At 55.3% G+C, this 27,433-nt stretch overlaps 1 protein-coding gene across 1 annotated transcript in view; it reads right to left on the reverse strand.

The window, feature by feature from the left end:
- Nucleotides 1-5,033: 5,033 nt before the first annotated feature.
- spag5 (sperm associated antigen 5) overlaps nucleotides 5,034-27,433 on the reverse strand; it is a 45,398-nt gene continuing 22,998 nt past the window's right edge. The window contains exons 13-23 of the mRNA XM_078421957.1: nucleotides 24,599-24,711; nucleotides 23,317-23,491; nucleotides 21,984-22,089; nucleotides 21,318-21,401; nucleotides 19,471-19,594; nucleotides 18,498-18,630; nucleotides 16,881-16,982; nucleotides 15,592-15,744; nucleotides 8,106-8,180; nucleotides 7,291-7,371; nucleotides 5,034-5,529 (exon numbers count right to left, since the gene is read on the reverse strand). Coding sequence (XP_078278083.1) covers nucleotides 5,443-5,529; nucleotides 7,291-7,371; nucleotides 8,106-8,180; nucleotides 15,592-15,744; nucleotides 16,881-16,982; nucleotides 18,498-18,630; nucleotides 19,471-19,594; nucleotides 21,318-21,401; nucleotides 21,984-22,089; nucleotides 23,317-23,491; nucleotides 24,599-24,711 — 1,233 coding nt within the window. The 3' untranslated portion in view covers nucleotides 5,034-5,442. The remainder of the gene's footprint in view (nucleotides 5,530-7,290; nucleotides 7,372-8,105; nucleotides 8,181-15,591; nucleotides 15,745-16,880; nucleotides 16,983-18,497; nucleotides 18,631-19,470; nucleotides 19,595-21,317; nucleotides 21,402-21,983; nucleotides 22,090-23,316; nucleotides 23,492-24,598; nucleotides 24,712-27,433) is intronic.

Consider the following 27,433-nt stretch of genomic DNA (forward strand, 5'->3'; position numbering starts at 1 on the left):
GAAGCAGATGCTATAGGGGTGTTTAAGAGGCTTTTGTCTGGCCACATGGATATGCAGGGAATGGGTGGCTGTGGATCACATGCGGACAGAGGAGATTAATTGGCATCATGTTCAGAATGGACATTGTGGGCCAAAGGGCCTGTTCCTGTGCTGTACAGGCAGAGGAACCTGACATCAGGGAAGTTATTGGAAAAGAAAAATTGAAGGGTATGATTAATCTACATTTGGAAAAGTGGTGTCATAGGTAGATAGGGATGATGAAGGTGGCTTTGGCCTGCTGGCCTTCGGTCTGGGAATTAAGTGTAGAAGATGGGACATTATTTTGCAGTTGTATAAGACGTTGTTGAAACCGCATATGGAATATTGCATTCAGTTTTAATAACAAAGATGGCATTAAGGTGGAAAAAGTGCAGAGAGGATTTATGAGGGTGTTGCCAGGATTTCAGTGCCTGAGTTAGACAGAGAGTTTGGGCAGGCTGGGGGTTTATTCCATGAAGTTCAGGAGGCTGAGGCATCATATTATAATTATAAAGGTAATTAAAATCATGAGAGGAATAGTCTTTTTCCCAGGGTTGTGGAATCAAGAACTAGAGGACATAAGTTTAAGGTGAGATGGGAAAGATTTAATGGGAACCTACGGGGGAACCTTTTCCACACAGAGGGTGGTGGGTATATGGAATGAGCTGCCAAAGGCAATAGATGAAGGAGGAACCATAACAATTAAAAGACATGTGGAAAGGTACATGGATAGGAAGGGTTAAGAGAAATCATGGGCGAAACACAGGCAAATGGGACTGGCAGAGAGAGCAGAAAGCAGAGATAGAATCTGTAGATTCTTGATTAGTACGGGTTGCAAGGGGTATGGGGAGAAGGCAGGAGAATGGGGCTAGGAGGGAGAGATAGATCATCCATGATTGAATGGCAGGGTAGACTTGATGGGCTGAAATGGCCCAATTCTGCTCCTATCACTTCTGACCCTGTGGCTTAGATGGGGTCAAATGGAGGCGCTGGGCCGAAGGGCCTGTTTCCATGTTGAATGGCTCTATGATCAGGGATAGTCAGCATGGATTTAAAAGTGGGAGATCCTAATTTGAGATTTTGTTTGAAGTAGCAAAATATAAGGGACTAAGGCAGAGTGGTCGCTATCATCTATGTAGACTTCTGGAAGGACTTCTGGGTCCACATGGAAGACAGTTCCAAAAGGCCAGGGCTCATGGGACCAGGGCAAGATGGCAGATTGGATCCAAAGTTACACTGGTAATAGAAATAGTGGGCAATGGCACAGGGATCAGTGCATGATCAATTTGGACATGAACATATGAAGTACGAGCCGTAAATCTGCAGATGACACGTTGTAGAAGTCCCAAAAGCCGTTGAAGGTGTGCAATTCATTAATACATTAAAACAAGCTACCAGTTAGTATGTGTTGTTTAACATATTCATTTTCCCTACCTTTGAACTCCGCTCTGGGTAGCAGTTCAGTTTTTTTTTAGTTTAGAGATACAGCGCGGAAACAGGTCCTTCGGCCCACCGAGTCCGCACGGACTAGCCCCATCCCCGCACATTAACACTGTCCTACACACAGTAGGGACAATTCACACTTACACCAAGCCAATTAACCTACAAACCTGTACGTCTTTGGAGTGTGGGAGAAAACCGAACATCTCAAGAGAAAACCCAGGCGGTCACGGGGAGAACGTACAAACTTCATACAGACAGCACCCGTAGTCGGGATCGAACCCGGGTCTCCGGCGCTGCAAGACAGTAGCTCCAACGCTGCGCCACCGTGGCTAACCTACTTGCATACAGTCACAATATCACAATAAAACCTTATTAGCCAAGTATGTTTTGCAACATACGAGGAACTTCATTTGCCATAGTCATAACAATAAAAAGCAACAGGACACACAAAACCCATTTTAACATGAACATCCACCATTACATACCCACTATCACTACCATTATACCTCCAATACAGAGACTTGCTGTTGACATTCGTTGTCACTACCGTTGAACTCCACTACGTGCGAAGTTCTGAGGATGCCAGCTAGTATCAGTTGTCAACGTATTCATTGTCCTTGCCTTGACACATGCGGCACTCAGAAGCCACCAGCCAGTATTTGCTAGTAACACATTCACTGTCATTATCTTTGTACCATGTTTCACGCAGAACCGAGGAGTCGCAATCGAGTGTCAGATATTAACATATTAAGCATCCTTACCTTTGTGCTCCGTTGCGAACGGAACCAATAAGTCACGATTTTTGTATAATGCAAGTAAAGTATAGATTTTGTAATTAACACATCAATCTACCTCACCTTTGTACTTCCTCTGTTGTCAGGGTTTTGGTGTATAAATGTTCTGTTGCACCGACTAGTTTAACACAGTTTAAGAATAAGGGGTAGGCCATTTAGAACTGAGATGAGGAAAAACCTTTTCAGTCAGAGAGTTGTGAATCTGTGGAATTCTCTGCCTCAGAAGGCAGTGGAGGCCAATTCTCTGAATGCATTCAAGAGAGAGCTGGATAGAGCTCTTAAGGATAGCGGAGTCAGGGGGTATGGGGAGAAGGCAGGAAGGGGTACTGATTGAGAATGATCAGCCATGATCACATTGAATGGCGGTGCTGGCTCGAAGGGCCGAATGGCCTCCTCCTGCACCTATTGTCTATTGACTAACATTGGAGTTGTGATCACAGCCTTTGACAAGACACTTCTCCCCTTGCGCAAGTAAAATGAACCCACTGTTTGCTGATGGCTACTCCAAAGAGTCCCTGAGTCTTATTGAGGGTTTGACTTTGTCAACATTCATTGGTGGTGATTTTGATGGTGAGGATAGTCTTAGGTTATACAATGATAAGACTGAGGTGCACCCGATTGGGTCCAAATCTCTCCTGCGGGCCGCTCCTGGGGCAACCCTCCCCCAACTGACCATCCTGCTTGCCCGGCCACTCTCTCCAACTGACGAGGACCATTGCCGGGCGGGGAGTGTCCCCCGCGGCCGTCGGCTGGCGAGGGCAGACAGCGAAGGGGAGAGGGCAGACAGTGAAGGGGAGAGGGCAGACAGCGAAGGGGAGAGGGCAGACAGCGGCGGGGAGAGGGCAGACAGCGACGGGGAGAGGGCAGACAGTGACGGGGAGAGGGCAGACAGTGACGGGGAGAGGGCAGACAGTGACGGGGAGAGGGCAGACAGTGACGGGGAGAGGGCAGACAGTGGAGGGGAGAGGGCAGACAGCGAAGGGCAGACAGTGAAGGGGAGAGGGCAGACAGTGACGGGGAGAGGACAGACAGTGACGGGGAGAGGGCAGACAGTGACGGGGAGAGGGCAGACAGTGACGGGGAGAGGGCAGACAGTGACGGGGAGAGGGCAGACAGTGAAGGGGAGAGGGCAGACAGTGAAGGGGAGAGGGCAGACAGCGAAGGGGAGAGGGTGCCACTCACATCAGCCCCGTACCGCCGGCACTGCAGCCAGAGCGAGCCGTGGACCCAAAGCCTCTCTTGCATTGGTCTAGCACCCCCCCCCCCCTCCATCCCTTCTCAACCCCCCTTCCTCACCCACTCCACCCCCCTCTCTTCCCCTCCACTCCATCCCCCCTTCAAAACCTCTCCTGCATTGGTCTAGCACCTCCCCCTCCCCCACTCCATCCCTTCTCAACCCCCCTTATAGCCCCCCTCGCCCACTCCATCCCCCCATCTCCCCTCCACTCCATCCCTTCTCAACCCTCCCCTTATCCCTCCCTCATCACCCACTCCTCCCCTCCACCCCCCTCAAAATCTCTCCTGCATTGGTCTAGCACTCCCCCTCCTCGCTTCATCCCCACTGCCCTCCCCCTCTTCCCTCCACCCCCACTGCCCTCCCCCTCTTCCCTCCACCCCCACTGCCCTCCCCCTCTTCCCTCCACTCCCCTCCCCGGCTCACCATTGATGCAAAATTTAATAGAACCAGCCACAAACACCGTGGACACAAGCAGGTCAAGGCTGAGATCCCACAATGAGCAACTGACCACCCAACACCCATTCCCCCATCTACAGGGGATGTCAGGTGTGATGGAACATGTTCTACTGGCCTGGATGAGCATAGCCCCAACAACCCTTGGGAAGCTCCACACCATCCAGGACAAAGCACCCCACTCCATACACCAACGTCTACCCTCCCTCCCTCTCTCCCTCCACACCATCCACAACAAAGCACCCGCTCCATTCTCCAACTACCCCCCCCCCCCCCCCCCAACATCTCACTGGGCGATATGCACCGTACACAAACCACAGCAGTTACTCGCCCAGGCACCTCCCAAATGTCACTACCTCCACAACCAGGGAATGCAAGGGCAGCAGGTGCAGGGGGACACCACCACCTGCAGGTTCCCCTCCAGGCTTGGAAACAAAATCACCACTGCACCAGCACTGGGTCCAAATCCTGGGTCTCCCTCCCCCACAGCACAGTGGGAGAGCCCCTTCCTCACTCTGACACAGTGGGTCAAGAAGGCACCTTACTCCCACCTTCTCAGGGGCAGTTCGGGTGTGCGATACATACTGGTGAGAACACTGACTGGCGAGGAGACTGGTCACATTTACTGACTATTGCTGTGATCTGTGACGACACAGAGTTAGAAAGTTGATTGGGCAGCAGTTCCCATCGTGTGGGCAAAGGGTCAAAAGTCTGTGTAACCTAGATCACCGTGTGTGGCGTGTGTGTGTGTGTGCGTGCGTGTGGTGTGTGATTTGTGTGTGTGTGTGCGTGCGGTGTGTGTGCGTGATGTGTGGTGTGTGTGCGTGTGGTGTGCGCGGTGTGTGTGCAAGTAGATTCTCCCGTGACCTTCAAGCCTTGCAAAGAGGTAAAATTACTCAATGTCTCATCACCCACTCTCAGTGGAGGAAATGAAGCCGAGAGATTGTTAATTGTTCATTCCTGAAATCGCACATGAAATAAGGGCAGGTTACTCAACCAGAGGTTCAATGTGACCTCGACTTTTAAAAAAACACCCGACATTAACAGCTACAACTTTATTGTATAGCAGGGAAATATTCAGAGGGGGAGACCTCTATAGACAGGCAAACATCAGGAACAGCGGCAGCGAAACACAGAACAGGATTATAACAATGGTAGTTATGTACAACTGATAGATAAATAAATACTTTGCACAGTGTGTAGAGGCCTCAGTGGGTAGAGAGACCAGCAACCAGAGAAAAGTCAACCTCTACATCTTTAATGCAAACAAATTGCTGGAATTATTTGACTTGTCAGGCAGAGCTAGGAAAGCATCAAGTGGATGCACTCTCTGGTCTTCTGTACAAACAGGAAACGTTGGGCTTTTAAACTGTTGGAGAAACAAATCTGATGCTGGAGACACAAACCCCACAGTGAATCGACCAAAAGCCCATACTCCACAACGGCCCTTTCCTCCTCCAGCAAAGAGAGAAGGGGACACATTTGCCCCTTTACACACTACGTTGACGGATCATCTCCAAGGCACTGCAGGAGGCCCTTCAACTCCACTGAGCTGCCCACCACCTCGGGTATTGATTGAAGTGTCTGAAACACAGAGAGATAAGACTGGTGTTGGCATTGGTTTATTATTGTCATGTGTACCAAGACACAGCAAAACACTTTGTTGTGCACTCTCTCTGGGTCTATCATACAGTACACGAGTCCAAACAAGCCGTACCAAGCACATCAGGCAGCGCAAAGGGGAAAATAACCAGAGTGCAGAATGGAATGTGTGCGTTACAGTTAGAAAGTACAGATAAAAAAATAAAGTACGAGGGCCACAATGAGACCGGCTGGGCAATCGGGACTGCACCCTAGTTTATGGGGTGTCTGATAACAGGGAATAAGCTGTTCCTGAGTCTGGTGCTATGTGCTTCAGGCTTTTGTACCTACTGCATGACAGGAGAGGGGGGGGGAATGATTGGAGTGAAGGTCCTCGATTATGTTGTCCACTTTTCACATGCATGAAGTGTAGATGGAGTTATAGACTCAGCTGCACAGAAAGAAACAGGCCCATCGGCCCATCTTGCCCATGCGGACCAAGTTTGCATACTGGGCTAGTGCCCTCTGCCTGCATTTGGCCCATATCCCCCTAAACCTTTCCGAGCCATACATCTGTCCAAACGTCTTTTGAAAGCAGTAATTATATCTGCTTCTATAGCTTCCTCTGGCAGCTCATTCCAGATACTGACTACCCATCACACAAAACCAACCTCCCCCCATCAACACCACACCAAGATAAGATAAGCATTAGCTGGAATGTGGGATGGGCAGCCCTGAGTAAGGCAGGAACCTGGGCCTCATGTGGCACTTAGTGCCTTATTGACTCTGGGACTGGGGGGGTACAGCAGGCAGCAGCCCTGCTGCACAATCAGCCTGCAGTCCATACCATTTTAATTGAATTCTAATTTTGGATTTCCTTTAAGAAGTAGGTAATCAGATCATTATCCTGGGAGCTCCCCCCTCACAGGACATGATAATATCTACAAATTCCATTTAGGTGAGGAGGGACTAAAAATAGCTCAAGAAGGGGTCGTGTGTGGAACGGACCAGCGGAGGGAGGGGGGTGAGTAAAAAACAGGCGGCGGGGATACACGTCTTTGCAAGTGAAGGTCAAGGCAGAAGGGGGAAGTAGGGTCTGGACCGAGCAGTCTGGATGCTGGGGAGAAGATCATAAGAGCAGAACTGGGCCTTTCGGCCCATCGAGTCCATGCCACCATTCTATCATGGCCGATCTATCTTTCCCTCTCAATCCCATTCTCCTGCCTTCTCCCCGTAACCTTTGGCGCCCTTAGTGATCAAGAGGCTATTAATCTCTGCTTTAAAAATACCCAATGACTTGGCTTCCACAGCCGTCTGTGGCAATGAATTCCACAGTTTCACCACCCTCTGGCTAAAGAAATTACTCCACATCTCCATTCTAAAGGGATATCCCTTTATTTATGGTGATACTCACGTACAGGAACACCTTTAGTGAAGGCCACCTGTGGAGGGCAGGTGCCAGGGTCCATTGGGGAGGGGGAGATGCAGCCCCCCCCCGGGACTGAGTATTTTTAAGGCAGAGATTGGTAGATTCTTGATTCGTACGAGTGTCAGGAGTTATGGGGAGAAGGCAGGAGAATGGGGTTGAGATGGAGAGACAGATCAGCCATGATTGAATGGCAGAGTAGATGGGCCAAATGGCCTCATTCTGCTCCTATCACATATGACATGAGCAGTGAGGCTCTGAGTCCTGGTGGGAGGCAGGACGTTACAGGAAGGTGGGGGGGGGGGGGTGCACCCCACCCCGGTTCCCCGGCCACTTACTCTTCTGATGTACTCTATCATGTTGTCCAGCTTGGCCACCTCGACCTCTGCTTTCTGATTGTTCTCCTCCAGGATGACTCTCTAGACAGAGGGGGGAACAGAATACACGTAACACAAGCACTGAGCAACCCCCTCTCACAGCGGCCCCCTCTCACACCGGCAGCCTTGGTGGCCCATCGGTGAGCAGCCCCTCGCTCTCCCGGCCCACGGTGTGCAGCTCGTTACAACCACTTACAAGGCACTGCCCGGGGCCGGGCCAGACATGGGAGAGGTGACCAATACTTTGGAGAAAGCACCGGGTTTTACTCAGAGTCCGAGAGGAGAGTGGGACAGGGGAAGATACAGGAGGGACTGGCAGAGTTGGTAGTCCTGACCCCTGGAGAGAGAGAGAGATCCGCCGGTGGTGGAGTTAATAGCCTCAGGGATGCTGGAGGCCCCTTCCGCAGTACGTCAGACAAGTCCTGGCTCTGGCAGTAACCAGGTGCTTCTGTGGGCAATGTGAGGAAGCCCAGGGGGGTGAGCAAGCTTCACCCAGGGATTGAAACGTTGCTCAGTGCAGAAGGGTAAAGTAGGGGAGGAAACTCTGCCAGACATTGGGAGACGGGGCTGATCCACAGGGTTCCACATGGGGAGAAGGGGCCCAATGACCTCCTCTCCTGAAGCAGCCCCATTGAAGGAGGGGTGCTGATTTGTAGAGGGGCGGGCTGATTTGTAGAGGGTGGGAGGGGGGTAATGCTCCTGGGATGGACATCCATTCGGAGGGAGAGGCAGGGACCCACCCCCAAGCCAGACTAAGTCCACAAGATGCCACTCACGTGTCTGATCATCTTCTCCTTCAGCTGCTGGATTTCGTTGTCCTTCTGCAAGTAGGCCCCTCGCAACTTACGCACCTTGGGTTGAAGAGGTCAGCGGATGAGAAGCCTGTGAGGCGGTTTCCAGTGCTGTTCCCCACAGCGTTGAAGGGTCGGCATGGGTCTGCAAAGCCCCAGGGCCACACGCCGACAGTCGGCCTGCTCCGTCCACACCCCCTCCCGGCCGTGGCCCAGAGCAGCAGACGCTGCCTGTCGGGGAGAGACTGCCAGCCGCTGCCTGGGGCAGTGGGCACAGGGACGGACGGAGAGCACGGCTCTGCCCCTGGGCTCACAGGGAGGAGGCATCAGAGCCCGTGATCAGTGGGCTCTCCTTGTGTGCGGACACTAGCCAGGCTGGGCAGCACCGCCAGCTAGCACAGGCTCAGTGGGCCAAATGGCCTTACGGTCTTCACTGGGCATCACTGACCACTGGGGTGGCTGCATGAACTCCCCAGCTCTGCCATGCTGGGACTGGCAGTCAATGCCCACCGCCCCACTTAGCCCGAGGAAGGATTCACTTCAACCAACATCAACCTATACCCAGTGGACCAGAGTGTGGCGAGAGTGAATTGATTGATTAATTAAATGATGCAGCATGGGAACAGGCTCTTCATTCCACAGCCTATCGCTCCAGGTCTGCTCCACATTTCCATCCATTCCCTGCACACTCAGGCCAATTTACAATTAACCTACAAACCCGCACGTGTTTTGGATGTGTGAGGAAACCAGAGCAAGCAGAGGAAACCCACGCGGTTACAGGGAGAACATGCAAACTCTACAGACAGCACCCGAGGTCAGGATCGGACGTGGGTGTGTGGCGCTGGCTGTGAGGATTTGATTATTTTCGAAGGATTTGTTTGGCGAGGACAAACGAAAGCAGTCAGAATTTGCTTTTTGGACTTCTGTCGGAAGGCAGAGACTCTCTTTGTTGAAAGAGTCCTCTAATTGGGGAGGATTTGTTCGTGTTTTCTGAAAGTCGTAGGAGCGGCAGTGGCTGGCGGAAGGCCAAGTTGCACTTGAACTGGTGGGAGCTGAGTCTAGAGCGGTGTTTGTGGTCTGTAGCATCGGAAAGCTCCCTCCCACACCGACTTTGCCCGGTCCAGGTGTGCCGGGTAAGTACGGCAACAGTGCATTGGATTTTCGTTGAAGCCGGGAGGGCGACCGAGACCTGGGGAAGAAGCCTCCGGAAGCTCCATTTTCTACGACGGGAGGATTGGCACGGACTTTTCCCTATCTTATCAGGAGGAGACTGCTTTCTGGTGCTTTGCCAGGAAAGCCTTCACGACTTTAAACTGCTGCAAATGCGTGGAGGTGCAGCAACAGCAGAAAGACTGCTTTGACTTACAAAAAACGGAGACGTTTTGTTTTGCTCCACGCCCTAAAGATGGCGGCCCCCAAGAATTATGCAGCTGCCGTACAGTCGGCAGTCTCCGTGACTAAGGGCCATGAGTTGTTGGGGCGTATACATGGGGTGAAAGTGACCTTGCAGGGCAACATTACCTTCAAGGCTGTGCTAACCGCACTGGGGGAGACTGTTGGCAAGAAGGCCATAATCGCAGGCGCGGTGGTCAGTGGGAAGGCTGTTGTCATCCTAAAGACTGAGCAGTCGGTGGCTACCGCACTGGAAAGGGGGATCACGGTGGCTGGGATTTACATGGCGGTGGACCCATGGGGACGGCCCGTGCTGCCGGTCATGCTGTCCAACGTTCCCCCTTATGTTCCGGACGCGCTCCTGCTCCCACATGTAACTAAGCTGGGGGAGGTGCGGTCTGGGCCCACCAAACTGTTGCATAGGTTGGATGATCCCGAAATGCAGCATGTATTAACGTTCAATCGCCGTGTGTACATACAGCTAGCACAGGGGATTGATATGGAGGGGAGTTTTGAGGTTGAATGGGAAGGATTCTGCTATCGCGTGTTTTGGAACACGGGCCAAGCACGCTGCCATGCATGCAAAGAGGTGGGGCATTTCCGCAGGAATTGTCCCAAGCACCAGGCTGCCAGCTCCACCAAGGTGGCCCAGAAAGGCAGTGCTGGCCCATCTGGGGCTGCTGGTTCTACCACGGTGGCCCGTGATGACTTTGTTCCCTTGCCCCCATCCTCCATTCCCCCACCACCCCCATGTCCCGTACCTGTGGCGGGGGATGCCGGTGCAGGGTGGGGGGTGGATGAGGGGCGCTGGGAGAGACAGAACAGTAAGAAAGCTAAAAGGAAGAAGAAGAACGTTCAAGCGGGACGCCAGGCAGAAGGTCACCTTAATGAGGGTCCCCCGGCAGTAGATATTATCGAGCTCGCCTCTGAGCCTGAGGGTCTGAGGGCTGGAGAGGATGAGCAGGTAGATGGCGGGGCGGAGGAACAGGCTTCAGCAATGGAGCTGACTGTACCACCGCACGCTAGTGGTTATAAGAGGAGGAGGCACGGGTCCTCTGACACGGAGAACGGCCCTGAAGGTCAGGGGCGACCTGAAGGGAGGTGTTTCTCCCCTGTTGAGGCAGAGTACCCAGTACACACTTCCTCTGGGCAGGAGGATGCCTCTGTAGTGCAGGGACCACCTGAGAGTGGTGACACACTACCCGAGGGGGCTGTTCCCCCAGGGATTGCGTCCGCTGGCTTAGAGGGTGACCAGGGGAAGATTGATGGGGGGGACTTGAGTGTGGGGGTGGGTCCCCAGCCCATGCTCCCCATTGAGGCTACGAGTCCTATTGAGGGGTGTGCTGCCCCATCGGCTGAGGGAGCAGGGGAGACTCCGGGAACATCGCCCCCTGAGGGCCAGAGCGAGGTGGTTCCCCTGGTGGTGGGGGACGGGGACTCTCTGGGTGACGGTGCTGGGCCGGGTGCCCTGGGTGCGAAGGAGGACATGGTCGTTTCGGATCGTGTCCTTCGGTCGGACTCCAGACGTACCCTCTCACTGCCCGCCCCGGAGACTTCCTCCAACATCACTGCCCCCAATCCGGTTACAGAGGGCGGTGGGGGTGTGCAGGAGCCTGGCCATTTACCAGGCAGCTTGCCACAGTTAGAGGTACCGGTACCTGCCCCCGTCACTGATCCTGGGGGTGGGATGGTGACGGAGGAGGGACCGGGTGATGTGGCCGACCCGCCCACCTCACAGGGAGGGGTGAGCGAGGCGGCTGGGAGTCAGAACTATCCAGACTCGGGCTCAGACATTGAGTGGGAGGAGGAGGGGGACGTGGAGTCCAGCGACAGTGAGTTGATGGACTGTCCCACCCGCAGCCCCGTGTCTCGGCTTGTTGATATCTGGGAACTCCGGAAGTTTCTGAAGGACAGCAGAGGGAAGAGGAATAAGGCAGATCTGGCTGTCGACCTCTGGTCAGACCTAACGGTACCCTTGCAGTCCATTTATGCCATCCTTCAGGAGGAGGGGAACATGGCAGGTTTATTGAAAAATGAGCGGCGCCAGCTCCAAGAGCTTTTTAAGTCCCTAAAGAAAGGGCAGAGAGCTCGGGGAGGCTCCATTCCGTCACGGGGGGCTGGTAAAAGTTCTAGTGCGCTTTCAAAATGAAGCTCACTATAGCCAGCCTGAATATTAATGGGGCCAGGGAGTCTCTCCGTAGGTTTCACCATCTCTCGGTGCTGAGGGACGGGAGGTACGCGGTGAGCTTCCTGCAGGAAACACACACTGTGGCTAGTGACGAGCCCACCTGGCTCCTGGAGTGGGAAGGGGGGGTCTACATGAGCCATCTCACCTCCATTTCGAGTGGAGTGGCCTTCCTGTTGGCCCCATCTTTCCAGCCGGAGATTGTCAAGGTGCAGGACATTGTACCAGGCCGGTTGTTGTATCTGGCCGTGCGCCTAGATGGCGTGCCATTACATTTTATTAATGTGTACGCCCCCAAGAGCGGTGCTATGCAGACGCGGTTAACACAAGAAGTGACCGCGCTGTTGAACACCATCGATCGGGGGGAGTGTGTTTTCCTGGGGGGTGATTTTAATTGTACCCTTGAGGCGAGAGATCGCTCTGGCATTCAGCGCGATCCGGCAGCGGTCAAGACATTAAGGGAGTTGGTGGATTCTTTTGAGCTAGTAGATGCTTGGAGGAATTTCCATCCCAACTCCGGCGCCTTCTCATACAGGTTTAAGGGGGGTGGTTCCCGTATTGACCGTGTATATGTGTCTAAGGCTTATGTGTCCTGTGTCTCGGCAGCCTCCATGCGGTTGGAGCCGTGCTCGGACCACTGCCTGGTGCGAGTGGACTTTATCCCGACGCGCACACGGGCAGGGTCCGCGTACTGGCACTTCAACAACCGGCTACTGGAGGAGCGCCGGTTCCGGGACTCATTCAAGCAGTTCTGGGCGGAGTGGAGGGAAAGGCAGGGGCGTTTCCCTTCCCTAAGGCAGTGGTGGGATGTAGGGAAGGCTTACGTCCGTCTGTTTTGCCAGGACTACACGAGGGGGTCGACCAAGGGGCGGGACTCCGAGATCGGACGGCTTGAGAGAGAGTTGCTCGACTCAGAGTCTCGCCTGGGTCAGACGGAGGGGGAATCGTGTGAGTGGGAGGAGTACCAGGAGAAGAAAGGGGCACTGAGGGACTTGCAGCTGAGGAGGTCCCGGGGCGCGTATGTGAGGTCGCGAGTCCAGATGTTGCACGATCTGGACCGCGCCTCCCCCTTTTTCTTCTCCCTGGAAAAGTGCCGAGGTGCCCGCAGGCAGTTTGTCGAGTTGCTTGCGGACGATGGCTCCTCCATCACGGATCCGGAGAGGATCGGTGCCTCAGTTTGGTCGTTCTATGACACTCTGTTCTCCGAGGAAACATCTAGTGGGGAGGCACAAGGGGTGCTGTGGGAGGGCTTACCCGTAGTGTGCAGGGAGGTGGCTGAGCGCCTCGATGATCCCCTAACTCTGGAGGAGTTGACTGGTGCCCTGCACCAGCTCAGTAGGGGCAAGTCTCCGGGGCTGGATGGGCTGACTGTGGAGTTTCTTCGAGCCTTCTGGGGTGTCCTGGGGGGCGACTATGTGAAGGTGTTGGGGGAGAGCCTGGCGACCGGGGAGATGCCCTTCTCATGGCGCAGGGCAGTCGTCGTCCTGCTACCCAAGAAGGGCGATCTCCGCCTCTTGAAGAACTGGCGCCCGGTCTCTCTTCTCAGTACGGGTTACAAAGTCTTTGCACGGGCATTGGCCAATCGCCTGGGGCCCATGCTGTCCCATGTGATCCACCCTGACCAGTCCTACACAGTCCCGGGCCGGTCCATCCAGGACAATATCCATCTGGTCCGGGACCTGATCCATCTGTGCCAGAGGGCTGGTCAGTCCGTTGCCTTTCTCTCCCTTGACCAGGAGAAAGCGTTTGACCGGGTGGGACACGACTACCTTCTCGGGACTCTGCGGGCGTTTGGATTCGGACCCCATTTTGTGGCCCGGGTCCGGCTCCTATACGCTGCCGCAGAGTGCCTGGTCAAGGTCAATGGCTCTTTGTTGGCTCCCATTCACTTTGGAAGGGGGGTTCGTCAGGGATGCCCCATGTCCGGCCAGCTTTATTCCCTCTGTGTGGAGCCATTCCTGTGCCTCCTACGGAGGCGGCTGGCAGGTTTAGATTTGCCGGGGCCGGGGGTGGAGGTGGTTCTCTCGGCCTACGCCGACGATGTGTTACTAATGTTCACCGACCCGGTTGACCTGCGGAGGATGCGTGAGTGCCAGCGGGTGTTCTCAGCCGCATCCTCCGCCAGGATCAACTGGGTGAAGTGTGCTGGGCTCTTGGTGGGTCAGTGGCAGGTAGACTCCCTGCCGGAGGAGATGGCAGTTTTTGCGTGGAGCACCACGCACCTCCTCTATCTGGGGATCTACCTGAGTCCCACTGAGGGGGCTTGGCAGGCGAATTGGCAGGAGTTGGAGGCGAAGGTGGTCGCCCGTGTGGGGCGCTGGTCAGGCCTCCTTGGTGTGTTATCATATCGGGGTAGGGCTTTGGTCATAAACCAGCTGGTGGCCTCTCTGCTGTGGTACCGGCTGGCCACTCTGGTCCCGTCCTCTCGTTTCATCGCCATGATACAGAGGAGGTTAGTTAACTTCTTCTGGGGTGAGAGGAACCACTGGGTCTCTGCTGGGGTTCTGAGTCTCCCGTTGGAGGAGGGCGGTCAGGCGCTGGTCTGCGTCCGCACTCAGGTGGCAGCCCTCCGACTCAGGACCTTGCGGAGGTACGTGTACTCCGAATGCCCTCCCAGATGGCACTCGCTGGCCACGTACTTTTTCTGCCAGGGGCGCTGCCTCCAGGAGGGATCACGGCTCCCGGTAGCGGGCATGAGTCAGCGCGCTAGGCGGGAGTTGCCTGGTTTTTACCGTGATCTCCTGAGAGCCAGGAATTTGGTCACCTTCAGCCAGGGCGCTGCTCCTCAGGGGGAGGGGGGTGCTGTGGTTGTGAGGGGGGCCGGTCCTCACCCTGTCACGGTGGGTGTCGAGGAGAGGCGTGTGCGTGGAGCGATTCCGACTGGGCTTACCCCCGCTCCGTCGGAATTGCTCATTGGGCCCACGGCACGGGTCCCTTCCCGAGAGCCGGCCCCACACAATATGAGCCGCCTTTCCCAGATGCCCAGCGTGCCGTTCCGTGACGCGGAGAGGCGCGTTTTGTACAGGCTGCTCCTGCACACTCTCCACTTCCTCGCTCTCGTCTTCCGTCCGGACACGCCTTGGCGGTCCGTGTTACCACCTGACGGCGGGAGCGGTCCCCAGTGGAGGTCTCTCTATAAGGGGGTCCTCCCGCTTTACATCGGGGACCTGGGGTGGAGAGTGTTGCATAAGGCTATAGCCTGTAACAGGTACTTGAGCCGGTTCACGGTCTCGTCTGCCGCCTGTCGCTTCTGCGGCGAGGAGGAGACCGTGTACCATTTGTATACAGAGTGCGTGAGGTTACAGCCCCTGTTCCAGTATCTGAAGGGGCTGCTCCTCAAGTTCTGGCTCCATTTTAGCCCTACGCTTTTAATTTTTGGGCACCCGGTACAGAGGGGGGAGGGTCAGGAGGGAGGAGGGGGTCTCCCTGTCGGTCTGCTCCTGGGCCTGGCCAAGATGGCCATCCGCGGGTCCAGGCAGCGGGCAGTCGACGGCCTCACAGAAGTTGGCTGCCTACCCCTGTTCCGGGCTTACGTCCGTGCCCGCGTGTCCCTGGAGAGGGAACACGCGGTGTCCACGGGGACTCTGGAGGCCTTCCGGGAACGCTGGTCGCCGCGGGGGGTTGAATGTATTGTTGACAGAGATGGCGGGAATTTAATGTGATAATTGTTTAATTTGTAAACTGCCGATACAGGCGGCTTTTGTTTGATCACATTTTGCTTAGTATGTTTGTATGTTTTTCTTTGGAATAAAACTTTTATATATTTAAAAAAAAAAAAAAAAAAAAAAAGAGGTCAGGATTGAACCTGGGTCTCTGGCGCCGTGAGACAACAGCTCTACCCGCTGCGCCACTGTGCCGGGACACCACACACGCCCCCCCCAGTCACGCTGTTACCTGCTGCTGGAGTTGCACCTTCTCCTGAATCCAGTCGTTGCCCAGAGTGTCCCCGGGGGCCTGGAGCTTGGCAAACTCCTCGCGGTAGGTGCTGGCCTCGGTCTCCACCTGCTGCAGCTGCCGCTTCATATCAGTCACCTCCTGCTTCATCGCCTGAAACCAGGGTCACTCCCGTCACTCCCAGCAATCTGATCACACCCTCCCTCTCACCCACACCAAACCTTCCCCAATCCCCCGCTGTCTGTCAGCCAAAGCTACAAGTGGTCAATTGTTTCAAAACCCCACGATACACCATCCAGCCACACACTCTCAGTGCTAGAGAGAGTGAAGCTCCATCCCTTGCCACACTCCAGGGTCAGACACAGAGTGAAGCTGCCTTTGCACTGTGTCTGATCCTGGAATGTGTGATAGAATGGTGTAAGGAGAGCTTCACACTGTGAGTGACCCTGGAGTGTGTGATGGTACAGAGTGAAGCTCCCCCTACACCATCCCATCACACACTCCAGGGTCAGACACAGAGTCAAGCTCCCCCTACACCATCCCATCACACACTCCAAGGTCAGACACAGAGTCAAGCTCCCCCTACACCATCCCATCACACACTCCAGGGTCAGACACAGAGTCAAGCTCCCCCTACACCATCCCATCACACACTCCAGGGTCAGACACAGAGTCAAGCTCCCCCTACACCATCCCATCACACACTCCAGGGTCAGACACAGAGTGAAGCTCCCTGTTGTGCCAACGATGAGCCTTCCTCAGAGACAGTAGGTATGGGCTTCTATTATCCAGTCAACAGCATCTTGCCGGTTTGGTTGGATCTGCCAGCCTTGCTGTAACTCTGGCTCTACTGGTCAATGGCCTGCAACCTCAGTGGGCTGGGGAGTAACTGAGAGGGGACAGGTCTCCAGTCCTTCAGTTTAGTTTAGAGATACAGCGCGGAAACAGGCCCTTCAGCCCACTGAGTCCGCGCTGATCAGCGATCCCCGCACATTAACACCACCCTGCACACACTAGGGACAATTTACACATACACCAAGCCAATTAACCTACATACATGTACGTCTTTGGAGTGTGGGAGGAAACCAAAGGTCTGGGAGAAAACCCACGCGGTCACGGGGAGAACGTACAAACTCCGCACAGACAGCGCTCGTAGTCAGGATCGAACCCGGATCTCGGGCGCTGCAAGCGCTGCAAGGCAGCAACTCTATCGCCGCGCCACCGTGGCCGCCCTTCACTTACTGGACCGAGGTGAATACATTCCCACCTGTGGGGGAATAAAGCCTTACCAGAAATTGTGTGTGCTCCTCGAGATTGGAATCCAACAGTTTATTAAATTCGTGGATGGTGTCAGTCTGACTTTTCAAGGCTTGCTCCAGTTCACATTTACTCTGCAAAGGATGTAAAACCTGTCATTTCAGCCCTGCAATGCTGCCACGTGCAGGCAGTAAAGATCGCCTGTAAATATGACTGAGAGTAGGCGCAGAGTGGGTTGCAGCCATTAAACAGCGTTAGACATCGGGAGCAGAACATGGACGAGCCTGGGGTCATCGAGGAGACTGTGGTCGTCACAGATAGGAGGTATGGGAAGGTGGGCATGCCTCGGGCAGAGGGAGAAGTGGATGAGAGACCACCAGTGAGAGGGAGTAGGCGGAGAGGTGTAGGACGCTCCTGGTCGTGAACCAGAAGACACAGGTTTGTGGTTAATATGCAAGGAGCTGCCAGAAGCATTTCTTCAACCTTTAAAAAACACGATTGGGCCGAAGGGCCTGTTACCATGCCGGATGATCCTAATAGAATTGATCGAGCAGACCTCATCTGCTGGGAACTGCAGCAAGGCCAGCCTGACACTGCACGGTGTCAGAAGGATGATTCACTGCTGCAGTATCAGCCCCAGCACCTTTCAACAGAAGCCGGAGATGTCCAGTAACAGGGACAACATTGTGTGCAGAACTGCAAATGAAGCATGAACAGAACTAGAAAAGAAAATACACAGCAAAGGCGAGAGAGTTGTGGTCGATCCTGCTCCAGGGGAGGAGCTGACTGAAGCATTCAATGGATCGGAGAATAAAATGGACATGTTACATTAGAGGGCGCAAGACATGGCACGCAGAACAGTGACACAAGAAACTGCAGATGCTGGAAGAACTCAGCAGGTCAGGCAGCATATGTGGAGGGAAGGGGCAGGCGATGTTTCAGGCCGGGACCCTTCCACAGATTGAGTGTGACTCGAGTCTGAAGAAGGATCCCAACCCAAAACGCCGCCTGTCCATTCCCTCCACAGATGCTGCCTGACCCGCCGAGTTCCCCCAGCTGTGTGTTTGGCTCAAGACACGGCAGAATTGGACTGGGAACGGTAGGACAGGGCAAAGAGTGAACGTGAGAGAGTGAGGGCGAAGACACAGCCGACTTAGGGTGGTGGGGTGCACGGTACAAGCTGTCAGAGGTAGTTGAGGCAGGTACGATAACAGCATTTAAAGGACACGCGGACAGGTACATGGATAGGAAAAGTTTAGAGGGATATGGGACAAACGTGGGCAAATAGGACTGGCTTAGATGGAGCATCTTGGTGGCCATTGACACGTTGGGCTGAAGGGCCCGTTTCCGTGCTGTGTGACTACAACTATGAAGCTACTGAGGTCAACATTTAACCGTGGGGTCGGGGGGGGGGGGGAGCACAGACACAGGGGCTGCGAAAGGCAGAGGGGAGTTAAAGGGGACAGGCCAGAGGGAGAGGAAGAGCTGGGGGCGAGTGTGCAGTTTACAGCCATGGTCCCAGGGCCAGCCTCAGCACGAGGATTCACTCTCCCCACAGCCACATGGGCACCCGTCCCCATCCCGTGCAGAGCGGTACGCGCCAGGGAGCCCGCGCCCGGCGCCAGCACGCGAACACCGGCCTCTCCCACCTTGACGTGTGCCTGTAGCTCCCGTGCCGCCTGCCGCTTGTCAGCCTCCAGCTCGCCAACCCTGCCCTGCAGGCTGTGCAGCTCCAGCAGCCTCTTGTTGTTCTTGGCCTCCTGCTGCTCTCGCCCCTCCGACCTGTGGAAACGTCCAACGAGAGGGCCGTTAGATCTCCACACACGGCCGCCCAGGACGACCAGCCCGGGGGACCGGGGGCGTGCGCTCTCCCGGCGGCACGGACTGCAATCGTGACAGGCGCCAACCAGCTGCAGATGCTGGAGGCTGCGCTGGTGCGGGCGGTCAGCATGCCCCAAGCGATGAGAGTTGGGGAGGGAGAGAAGGTGCCAATCCATGGGAGACGGGGACCTTTGGGATGTGTAATGAAGGGAGGGTGGGGAGAGGAGAGGAGAGGAGAGGATCCCACATTCCCTGACCCATGCCTGTACCAAACTGAGCAAAGACTGGGACCGGTTATAGCCAAGGATCCTGCACTGGACTGCTGCAGGAGATCAGGTGGTGGGCTCTGCATTCATGCACACTGACCGACAAGGAGTTGTGAAGGGTCAAACCAGGTCTCAACCAGTGCGATACACCCCCCCCCCACCCAACTGTCCACGCAGCAGAGAGCAGAGAGACAGCAGCATGTCCCATCACTCCAGGGCTGGCCCACAGTGGGCACGAGGACACCGAGGCCACAGGCAATCCTTGCACAGCATGATCCCACAGCAGACCAGGAGATGGAGACTGGCCAACATGGTGGAGAAAGCACCAGCAGTGTCTGCCCACTGGAACAGTCGGTGTTCTCCGTACCATCCCGCCCCCAAACCCCCTCAGCCAGGAACCCCCCACCCCCCCCCCAACACCTCGGACTGGAATTCCCTGGAGCCACGGTGTGAAGCTGGGTGGGGGGAGGTTGCCTGGTGACGGTCCCGGACCTGCCCACCCCCCGCAGGGAGCCCTAAACCCCGCGGTACGTACATCTCCCGCTGCAGCTCCTGCACCCGCAGCCTCATTGCGCTCTCGGCCTGCGTGCGGACGGCCAGCAGCTTCCCCAGCGCCCGGTGCAGCCTGCTCACCCGCTGCTGCAGGGTGTCCTCGATGCCTGGCACAGGAGAAAGGACAGCCCGAGTCACAGCAGCACCCAGCACAGAGGCGGTCCCGTCCTGTCCCGTCCTGTCCCTCCCCGTCCCCAGCCATCCCCGCGCCCACCCTCGCCCTGGTGGGGGGAGGGACAACAGACCCGTGATAGTTGCTCCTGGAGAGAGGCTGGGATAAGGAACAACCTCCAGTGTCATGTGCCAGGAGACTGAGGACTACAGTGCAGACTATCCCAGCCGGGCAGGGTGCAGTACGCTGGAATACCTGCAGTCAAAGGTCCCCCCACTCCCCTTGCCATCCCAATAGTTCCACTCTGCGCATCTTTGAATCTCTCTCATTTGCACAGTGGCACAGCGGTAGAGTTCCTGCCTTAAAGCGCCAGAGACCCGGGTTAAGTCCCGACTACGGGTGCTGTCTGTACGGAGTTTGTATGTTCTCCCTGGTATCCTCCCACAGTCCAAAGACGAACAGGTTTGTAGGTTAATTGGCTTGGTAGAATTGCGAATTGTCCCTAGTGCGTGCAGGATAGTGCAAGTGTGCGGGGATCGCGGGTTGGCACGGATGCGATGGGCCGAAGAACCTGTTTCCGTGCTGTATCTTTAAACTAAACTAAAAAGGCACATCTGTCCCAGCCAACATCGGGCCATTACCGACTCCACCGTTCCCTTGCCGACCCCGATTTGTTCTAGCCTTTTCTCACCTCTGGTCCCTTTCTCTCCTCCCACTTCTATCTTTCAGTCTGCGGGGTTCCAACCCAAAACATCACCTATTCCTCTTCTGCCTGACCCGCTGAGTTACTCCAGCAGTTTGTGTCTATCTTCAGTTTAAACCAGCATCTGCAGTTCCTTCCCACACATTTCTTGTTTTTATTTCAGGTTTTCAGCGCCTTCAGTTTTCCTTTAAGTCTCCTTCTACACCACCCCATCACACACTCCCCAGGGTCAGGCACAGAGTGAAGCTCCCTCTACACCGCCCCATCACACATCCCCAGGGTCAGGCACAGAGTGAAGCTCCCTCTACATCGCCCCATCACACACCCCCAGGGTCAGGTAGAGAGTGAAGCTCCCTCTACATCGCCCCATCACACACTCCCCAGGGTCAGGCACAGAGTGAAGCTCCCTCTGCACTGTCCCATCATAACCCCAGGGTCAGGCACAGAGTGAAGCTCCCTCTGCACTGTCCCATCATAACCCCAGGGTCAGGCACAGAGTGAAGCTCCCTCTACACCGCCCCATCACACACTCCCCAGGGTCACAGAGTGAAGCTCCCTCTACACTGCCCCATCACACCCCCCCAGGGTCAGGCACAGAGTGAAGCTCCCTCTACACTGCCCCATCACACACCCCCAGGGTCAGGTAGAGAGTGAAGCTCCCTCTACACTGCCCCATCACACACTCCCCAGGGTCAGGCACAGAGTGAAGCTCCCTCTACACTGCCCCATCACACACTCCCCAGGGTCAGGCACAGAGTGAAGCTCCCTCTACACTGCCCCATCACACACCCCCCAGGGTCAGACACAGAGTGAAGCTCACCCCCAGGGTCAGACACAGAGTGAAGCTCCCTCTACACTGCCCCATCACACACTCCCCAGGGTCAGGCACAGAGTGAAGCTCCCTCTGCACTGCCCCATCACACACCCCCAGGGTCAGGTAGAGAGTGAAGCTCCCTCTACACCGCCCCATCACACACCCATGGGTGAAGCTCAGTGAAGTGTATGGTGACCTTACCTGCTGCGTCTGTGCCCGAGGGTTTGATTGGAGCGAAGGCACTCTGCTCACTCCTGATGTCACCCGCGGCCGCCTCCTTATGTTCTAAACCAGACGACAGGTTGAGTTAAGAGCGAGTCTCTGCTCTGGAGTGACCCTCGTACACTCCGCTCCCTCTCCCCTGGCTGCACTACTATGCCCAATACCGCTGGCTGGAGTACAGGAGACGTCTCAGTCTGGTCAGAATCACATCCCAACAGACCGGCTGGCAGGACGTGGGGTACCTGGAGGCAAAGCTCCCACCGCCCTCGCTTGAGACCCATTACCAGCAGTGGGCGTCGCCACAGCCCATTCCCATCCAATGTCCGTCCCCTGGCACCATGTCCCCAGCCAGTGCCCAATTGCAGCTCGCCAGCCAGTGCTGGACTCCTGCCCCATCGCCCCACCCCAGACAGGGCCCAACCTCCAACATCATCTCGGCAGCCATTGCCTAACCCCGCATCCCGTTCTCCTGCCCCATCACAGACACCACAGTGCCAATGGCTTCAGGATCTGACATAGATTGCAATGATGGTGTGACCATCCTCGCCCACTGCCCGCCCTCCACCGTCACGATTCCACCCCCCCCCCCCTCTCTCTCTCTCTCTCCTCCCCCCCCCCCCCCCACTCACTCCCCACTGTGTTTACCGTCGCTGGCCTGAGTCGTCTCCCCTCTCTCAGCAGCCTCGTGGCCTGGCTGCTCGGCCGTGACCGGTGGATCTGCCTTGACTTCAGCAAAGGTCTTGGGAAGATCCTGGAGGGAAAACAAAAGCATAGCTCTTGGTCAAATTTCAGATAAAGACATCGGATCTCCAAATTAATTGGTAGCAGACTTCACACGACAGGTCTCCTTGATAAGTCGTTGTCCACTTTCAGACTGGGGGTTGCCTGTCCAGAGCTCAGATTGTAAACCGGAGCCACCGGACCCACCGGACCCCCTGGTAGATGGAGGAAGCCGTGCACACAGTCCAGGGAGCGAGAACGTGGGTCAATCCCAGGCAACATCCTGGTGAAATGGGGACACAGGAGGTGGCAGATGCTGAAATCTTGAGCAAAAACACCAAGTGCTGGAACTCAGCGCGTCAGGCAGCATCTGTGGAGGGAATGATTTAGGTCGGGACCTTTCTTCAGATTGATACAAATGGGGTGGAGGTCGGTGGGGGAGTGTGGGAGAGCGAGAAGGGAGAGGCTGAGGTAAGACAAAGCCTGGCGAGTGTTCGGTGGATACAAAGGAGGGGGTCGGAGTGGCGATTGAAGTCGGAATAAGCCAAAACACCACCCTGCCTCCCTGTTCTGTCACAGGTCACTGGGCAGGGAGCAGCATATGGAGTCTCTTCACAAGTCTCCAATCCCCCATTTTGCAGGACCTGGACATCACTGGCAAGGCCAGCATTTACTGCCCATCCTCATCTGCCCTTGATAGTTGTCTTGCTGGACCAGTTCAATGTCAACCGCACTCGAGTCACAAAGAGACCAGACTGGCACATTTTCTCTTCCGGAGGAAATGAATGAATCTGATGGGATTTACCACAATGACGGTAGTAGTGCGGCACGGTGGCGCAGCGGCAGAGATGCTGCCTTACAGCGAATGCAGCGCCGGAGACTCAGGTTCGATCCTGACTACGGTCGCCGTCTGTACGGAGTTTGTACGTTCTCCCCGTGACCCGCGTGGGTTTGCTCCGAGATCTTCGGTTTCCTCCCACACTCCAAAGACGTACAGGTTTGTAGGTTAATTGACTGGGTAAATGTAAAAATTGTCCCTAGTGTGTGTAGGATAGTGTGAATGTGCGGGGATCGCTGGGCGGCGCGGACTCGGTGAGCCGAAGGGCCTGTTTCCGCGCTGTATCTCTAAATCTAAAAATCTAAAAGCGATTAGTTGATCTTGGTATCATGTTTGGCACAGACACTGTGGGCTGAAGGGGCCCGAGTGCCAAGTTGTAGCTGGGCTGGCGGGAGCCCGGGGGCAGAGATCGATACCCACCTGCTGCCACATCTTTAGAGTGGTCTCAGCCGACCTGGTGATGTTCTGCACATGGCCTTCCATCTCCATGATCTTGACGATGGCCTGGTTCATCTGCTCTCCCATCTCCATCAGCATCTCTCGTGCGTCCTTCTTCACCACGTCCAGCTCCGACCGCAGGCGGTCACCCTGGGTCCTGGGTGGGGGGAAAACATCGTCACTGGCACCACTCCAAGGACGGCACAACAGGGAGGTGCAGGTGGGCCGCTGAAACCTCCCCCCACTATATTAGCACCTCCGCCCACTGTCCACCAAGCCCCCCACCCCCCCCCGACGATTGATTGAAAGGTACGTGATGGAAACAGACCCATCGGCCCAAACATCAATCACACGTTCTCAGCAGTTTCACGTTCTCATCTACTCCCCAAACACCAAAGGCAATTTAGAGACCGATTAACCCAAAGATACTAGAGGAGCAAGATGGTCCACTCCGTTGAAATCGCCTATACTGAAGTGTAGCACGCAAAGGAGCGCAACGTCCACCATTTTAGTAGGCAAAACCCGCCGTTCGCTCTGCCTCTCGCAGTGTAATCGGTGTTGTGGGGGAACAGTATGTGAGATGGTACCATTAAAATGCAGAATATATCTCATCTATCAGTTCACAGATTTTTATTATTTTTCTTTTTACATGTTTCTGCAAGTTTCTGCATCCTAAAATGGCGCCATGACATACTACGGTTTTTAGGGTCGAGTGGTCTATCTTGCTCTGCTCTATTATCTTTGGATTAACCTACAAACCTGCGCGGTCTTTTGGGATGTGGCAGAAATGAGTGCACCCAGAGAGAAGGTACACAGTTCACACAGACAGCGCCAGAGGTCTGGGTCGAACCAGGGTCTCTGGCGTTGAGGCAGCAGCTCTGCCGGCTGCTCCACTGTGCTGCCCCTCCACCCATCAGCCTCAGCCCTCCTGCAGCCAATAACCTGCACAGCAAGACTCCTGCTGCCAGTTTCCATACCCAATGACCCGATGCGTTGGAAACACCGACAGTGTTCCCCCTCCACCTCCACCCCACTGCTTTGTGCCCCATCATAGGTCGGCCGTGCACAAGCCAAGACCCTCCACAAACCCAACCCCCACCCCGGCAGCATCTTCAACCCTGGGGGAATAAGTCTGCTGAACGGGTCTTCTAATCCGAAAGACACTGGATTGCACTGTTGGGGCAAGGGTTCACCCCAGTGTTGAGCGCTGGGCCTCAGCACCGCACCAAGGCACCCCGTCCCGCTCGGCCCACCCCCCACTCACCGCAGCTCCTCGCACTGCAGGTTACGATCGTGCAGGCTGCGGATATGCTCGCTGAGCTGTGCCTCCGTCTCCGACAGCTGCTCCCGGGATACTTTTACCTCCTGCTCCATGAACTGAGGAGAACAAGCACAGACGTTCACAATCCACCCGCCAACAACTCCCTACCCCCTCCTCAGCCTTTGCTGTCACGGACCGGGGACTTCACCTCCGGAAACCCCCCCCCCCCCCATCACCATAGCGTCAGGGCTCTGCAGCACCAGGAGCCCTGCCCTCTGCCATCGAGGGGTCACGGGTAGCTTCCGCTGCCCACATCCACTCAACCCACCCAGCGGGAGGTGGCGACACAGATCCCGTCAGCTCAGCAGACAACAGCCTGCCGAGGCAAAAATATTCCCCCTCAGGTTCAGTGCCAGAGCCAAGAGCCAGGAGCACAAGGGGGGGAAATATACCGTTAATAGCAATTGATGTACAGAGCGGTTTTTGGGGCCCTCAAAAATCCCTCCATCTTAAACAGCATTGATGTAAGAGGGGTTTTTGGGGCTCGACTCCATTGCTCCCCGAAAGTGGCAACACATGTCGAAGGAAGTGAGAAAGAGGACGTATGGTATTCTTGCATTCATCGGTTGGGACACCGAGTACAAGTGTCAGGAAGTGAGGCTGCAACTTTACAGGACTTTAGTTGGGCCGCATCTGGGGTATTGTGTGCATTTCCTGTCACCCCATTATAGGAAGGAGGTGGCGCCAACAGATTGGCCAGGATGCTGACCGATTAGAGGGTATCAACTATAAAGAGAGCTTGGACTGCTTGTTCTCGTGCATCGCGGGTTGATAGGGGCATACAAAATTGTAAGGGGCAGAGATAGGATAGACAGTCAGCAGCTTTGGAATTGAAAAAGAGGGCACAGCTTTAAGGTGAGAAGTACAAAGTTTAAAGGAAATGCATGGGGCAAGTGTTTTTTTTAAAAAAAGGGGTGGCAAGTGCCTGGAATGTGCTGCCTATCGCAGATATAGTGGTGTTTAAGAGGCTTTTGAATAGGCATATGGATATGCAGGAAATGGAGGGATATAGAACACAGGCAGATAGGTGAAATTACTTAAAATGGGCACCATGTTTGACACGGACATTGTGGGCTGCAAGGCCTGTTCCATGCTCTAAACTGTGATTGAGATAGGGAGGCCGCTAGACTGAGAACCCCACACACACGGTCCTCGGGGGTGAATATTCTCACGAGGAGGAGAATCTATGTTGCCCGAGGCTAATGCTCATCCTGCCATCAACGTCCCTGGATCCCGTTCTCCAGCCATCGTACTGCTGGTGGGATCTTGCTGGGCGAGCAGCTCCAACGTTGCAGCAGTGGCCACACTGCCCGATACACTGGGAGGTCTGGTGTCCCCTTCAACCTACTCGCCCACTTCCCCGCTGCCAAGCACTAGAGAGCTCAAGGCTGGAAGGACTGATTAGTATTATCAGGGACAGGGTAAACGAGTGCCCCAGGTGCCAGCTGGGGACGCCAAGGGGCAACTCCAAGCACAGACAAAGCAGGCGGGGGGATGGAGCCGGGCAGGGGATGGAGCCGGGCAGGGGATGGAGCCGGGCAGGGGATGGAGCCGGGCAGGGGATGGAGCCGGGCAGGGGATGGAGCCGGGCAGGGGATGGAGCCGGGCAGGGGATGGAGCCGGGCAGGGGATGGAGCCGGGCAGGGGATGGAGCCGGGCAGGGGATGGAGCCGGGCAGGGGATGGAGCTGGGCGCTGCTCACCATCAGCAGCTTCGAGGGAGAGCTCCCCACTCCCAGCACCGTGCCAGAGACCGCAACCGGGTCAGACCAGTGACCCTTGCGCTCGGGGGAAGCGAGTCCTTCTGAAAGCTCGTAACTGGAGCACAACCCAGTTTCTGGAGAAAGACTGGAATCCAGGACAAGGCTCGGGAGTGCAATCCATAAATAGGGTAGGCTAAAAACAGCTGGAGTCACACCTCGTGGGAGGGGAGGGGTGGGCAAAGCAGAACCAGTTACTGCTGATTCAATGTTCCAGCAGCCCCTGTCGGGGATTCGCAATCATTGAGATTTTAATCAAGTGAAAGATGTAATTTCAGAACAAAACCGCAGGGGAAGGAGGGCAGGGCCTAATCCGCGAAGCAGAGACAGAGAGACGGTCAGGAGACTGATGGAAGGGGCATTGCTGGGTGGTGTGGTCTATGCCGTTCGAGGAGCAGAGCTTCAGTCAAATGCTCAGGCTGGACACTTGCCCGACCAAAGTTCCTCCCCAACACCACGGACGTGAGCTCGGAGAACCGGAAAGCAATGCTGCTCCTTTGTTTGAGAAGGGAACTGGAGATAATCTAGGAAATTATAAGACAGTGAGCCTCACATCAGCGATAGGGAAATTATTGGAGAGGCTTCTTCAGGATAGGATTTACTTGAATTTGGAAGGGAATGGGCTAATTAGGGACAGTCATGGGGCAGGCATGCGTTACTAACTTGATTTGAGTTTTTCTGAGGAGGCCGCGGTGATCGACGAGGGTAGAGGTTTAAGGTGAGAGACGCAAAGCTTCCAGGAGATCTGCGGGGCAAATTCTATCTAGTTATTTAATAGGAGTGGTGGGTGCCTGGAACATACTGCTGGGAATAGTGGCACAAGCATTTACAGTAGTGGCAGGAGAGCTTTTAGATAGGGACATGTCCACGCAGCGTATGCAGGAATATGGATCTTATACAGGCAGAGGAGACTAGTTTAACTCGGCTTCATGTTTAGCACAGTTTATGTGGGTCAAAGGGCCTGTTCCTGTGATGTACTGCTCCATGTTCACTCAAGAGTCAAAGAAACAGAGTTCAGC

The sequence above is a fragment of the Rhinoraja longicauda genome, chromosome 26 (genome assembly GCF_053455715.1).
Source record: "Rhinoraja longicauda isolate Sanriku21f chromosome 26, sRhiLon1.1, whole genome shotgun sequence".
In the NCBI taxonomy this organism is placed as follows: Eukaryota; Metazoa; Chordata; class Chondrichthyes; order Rajiformes; family Arhynchobatidae; genus Rhinoraja; species Rhinoraja longicauda.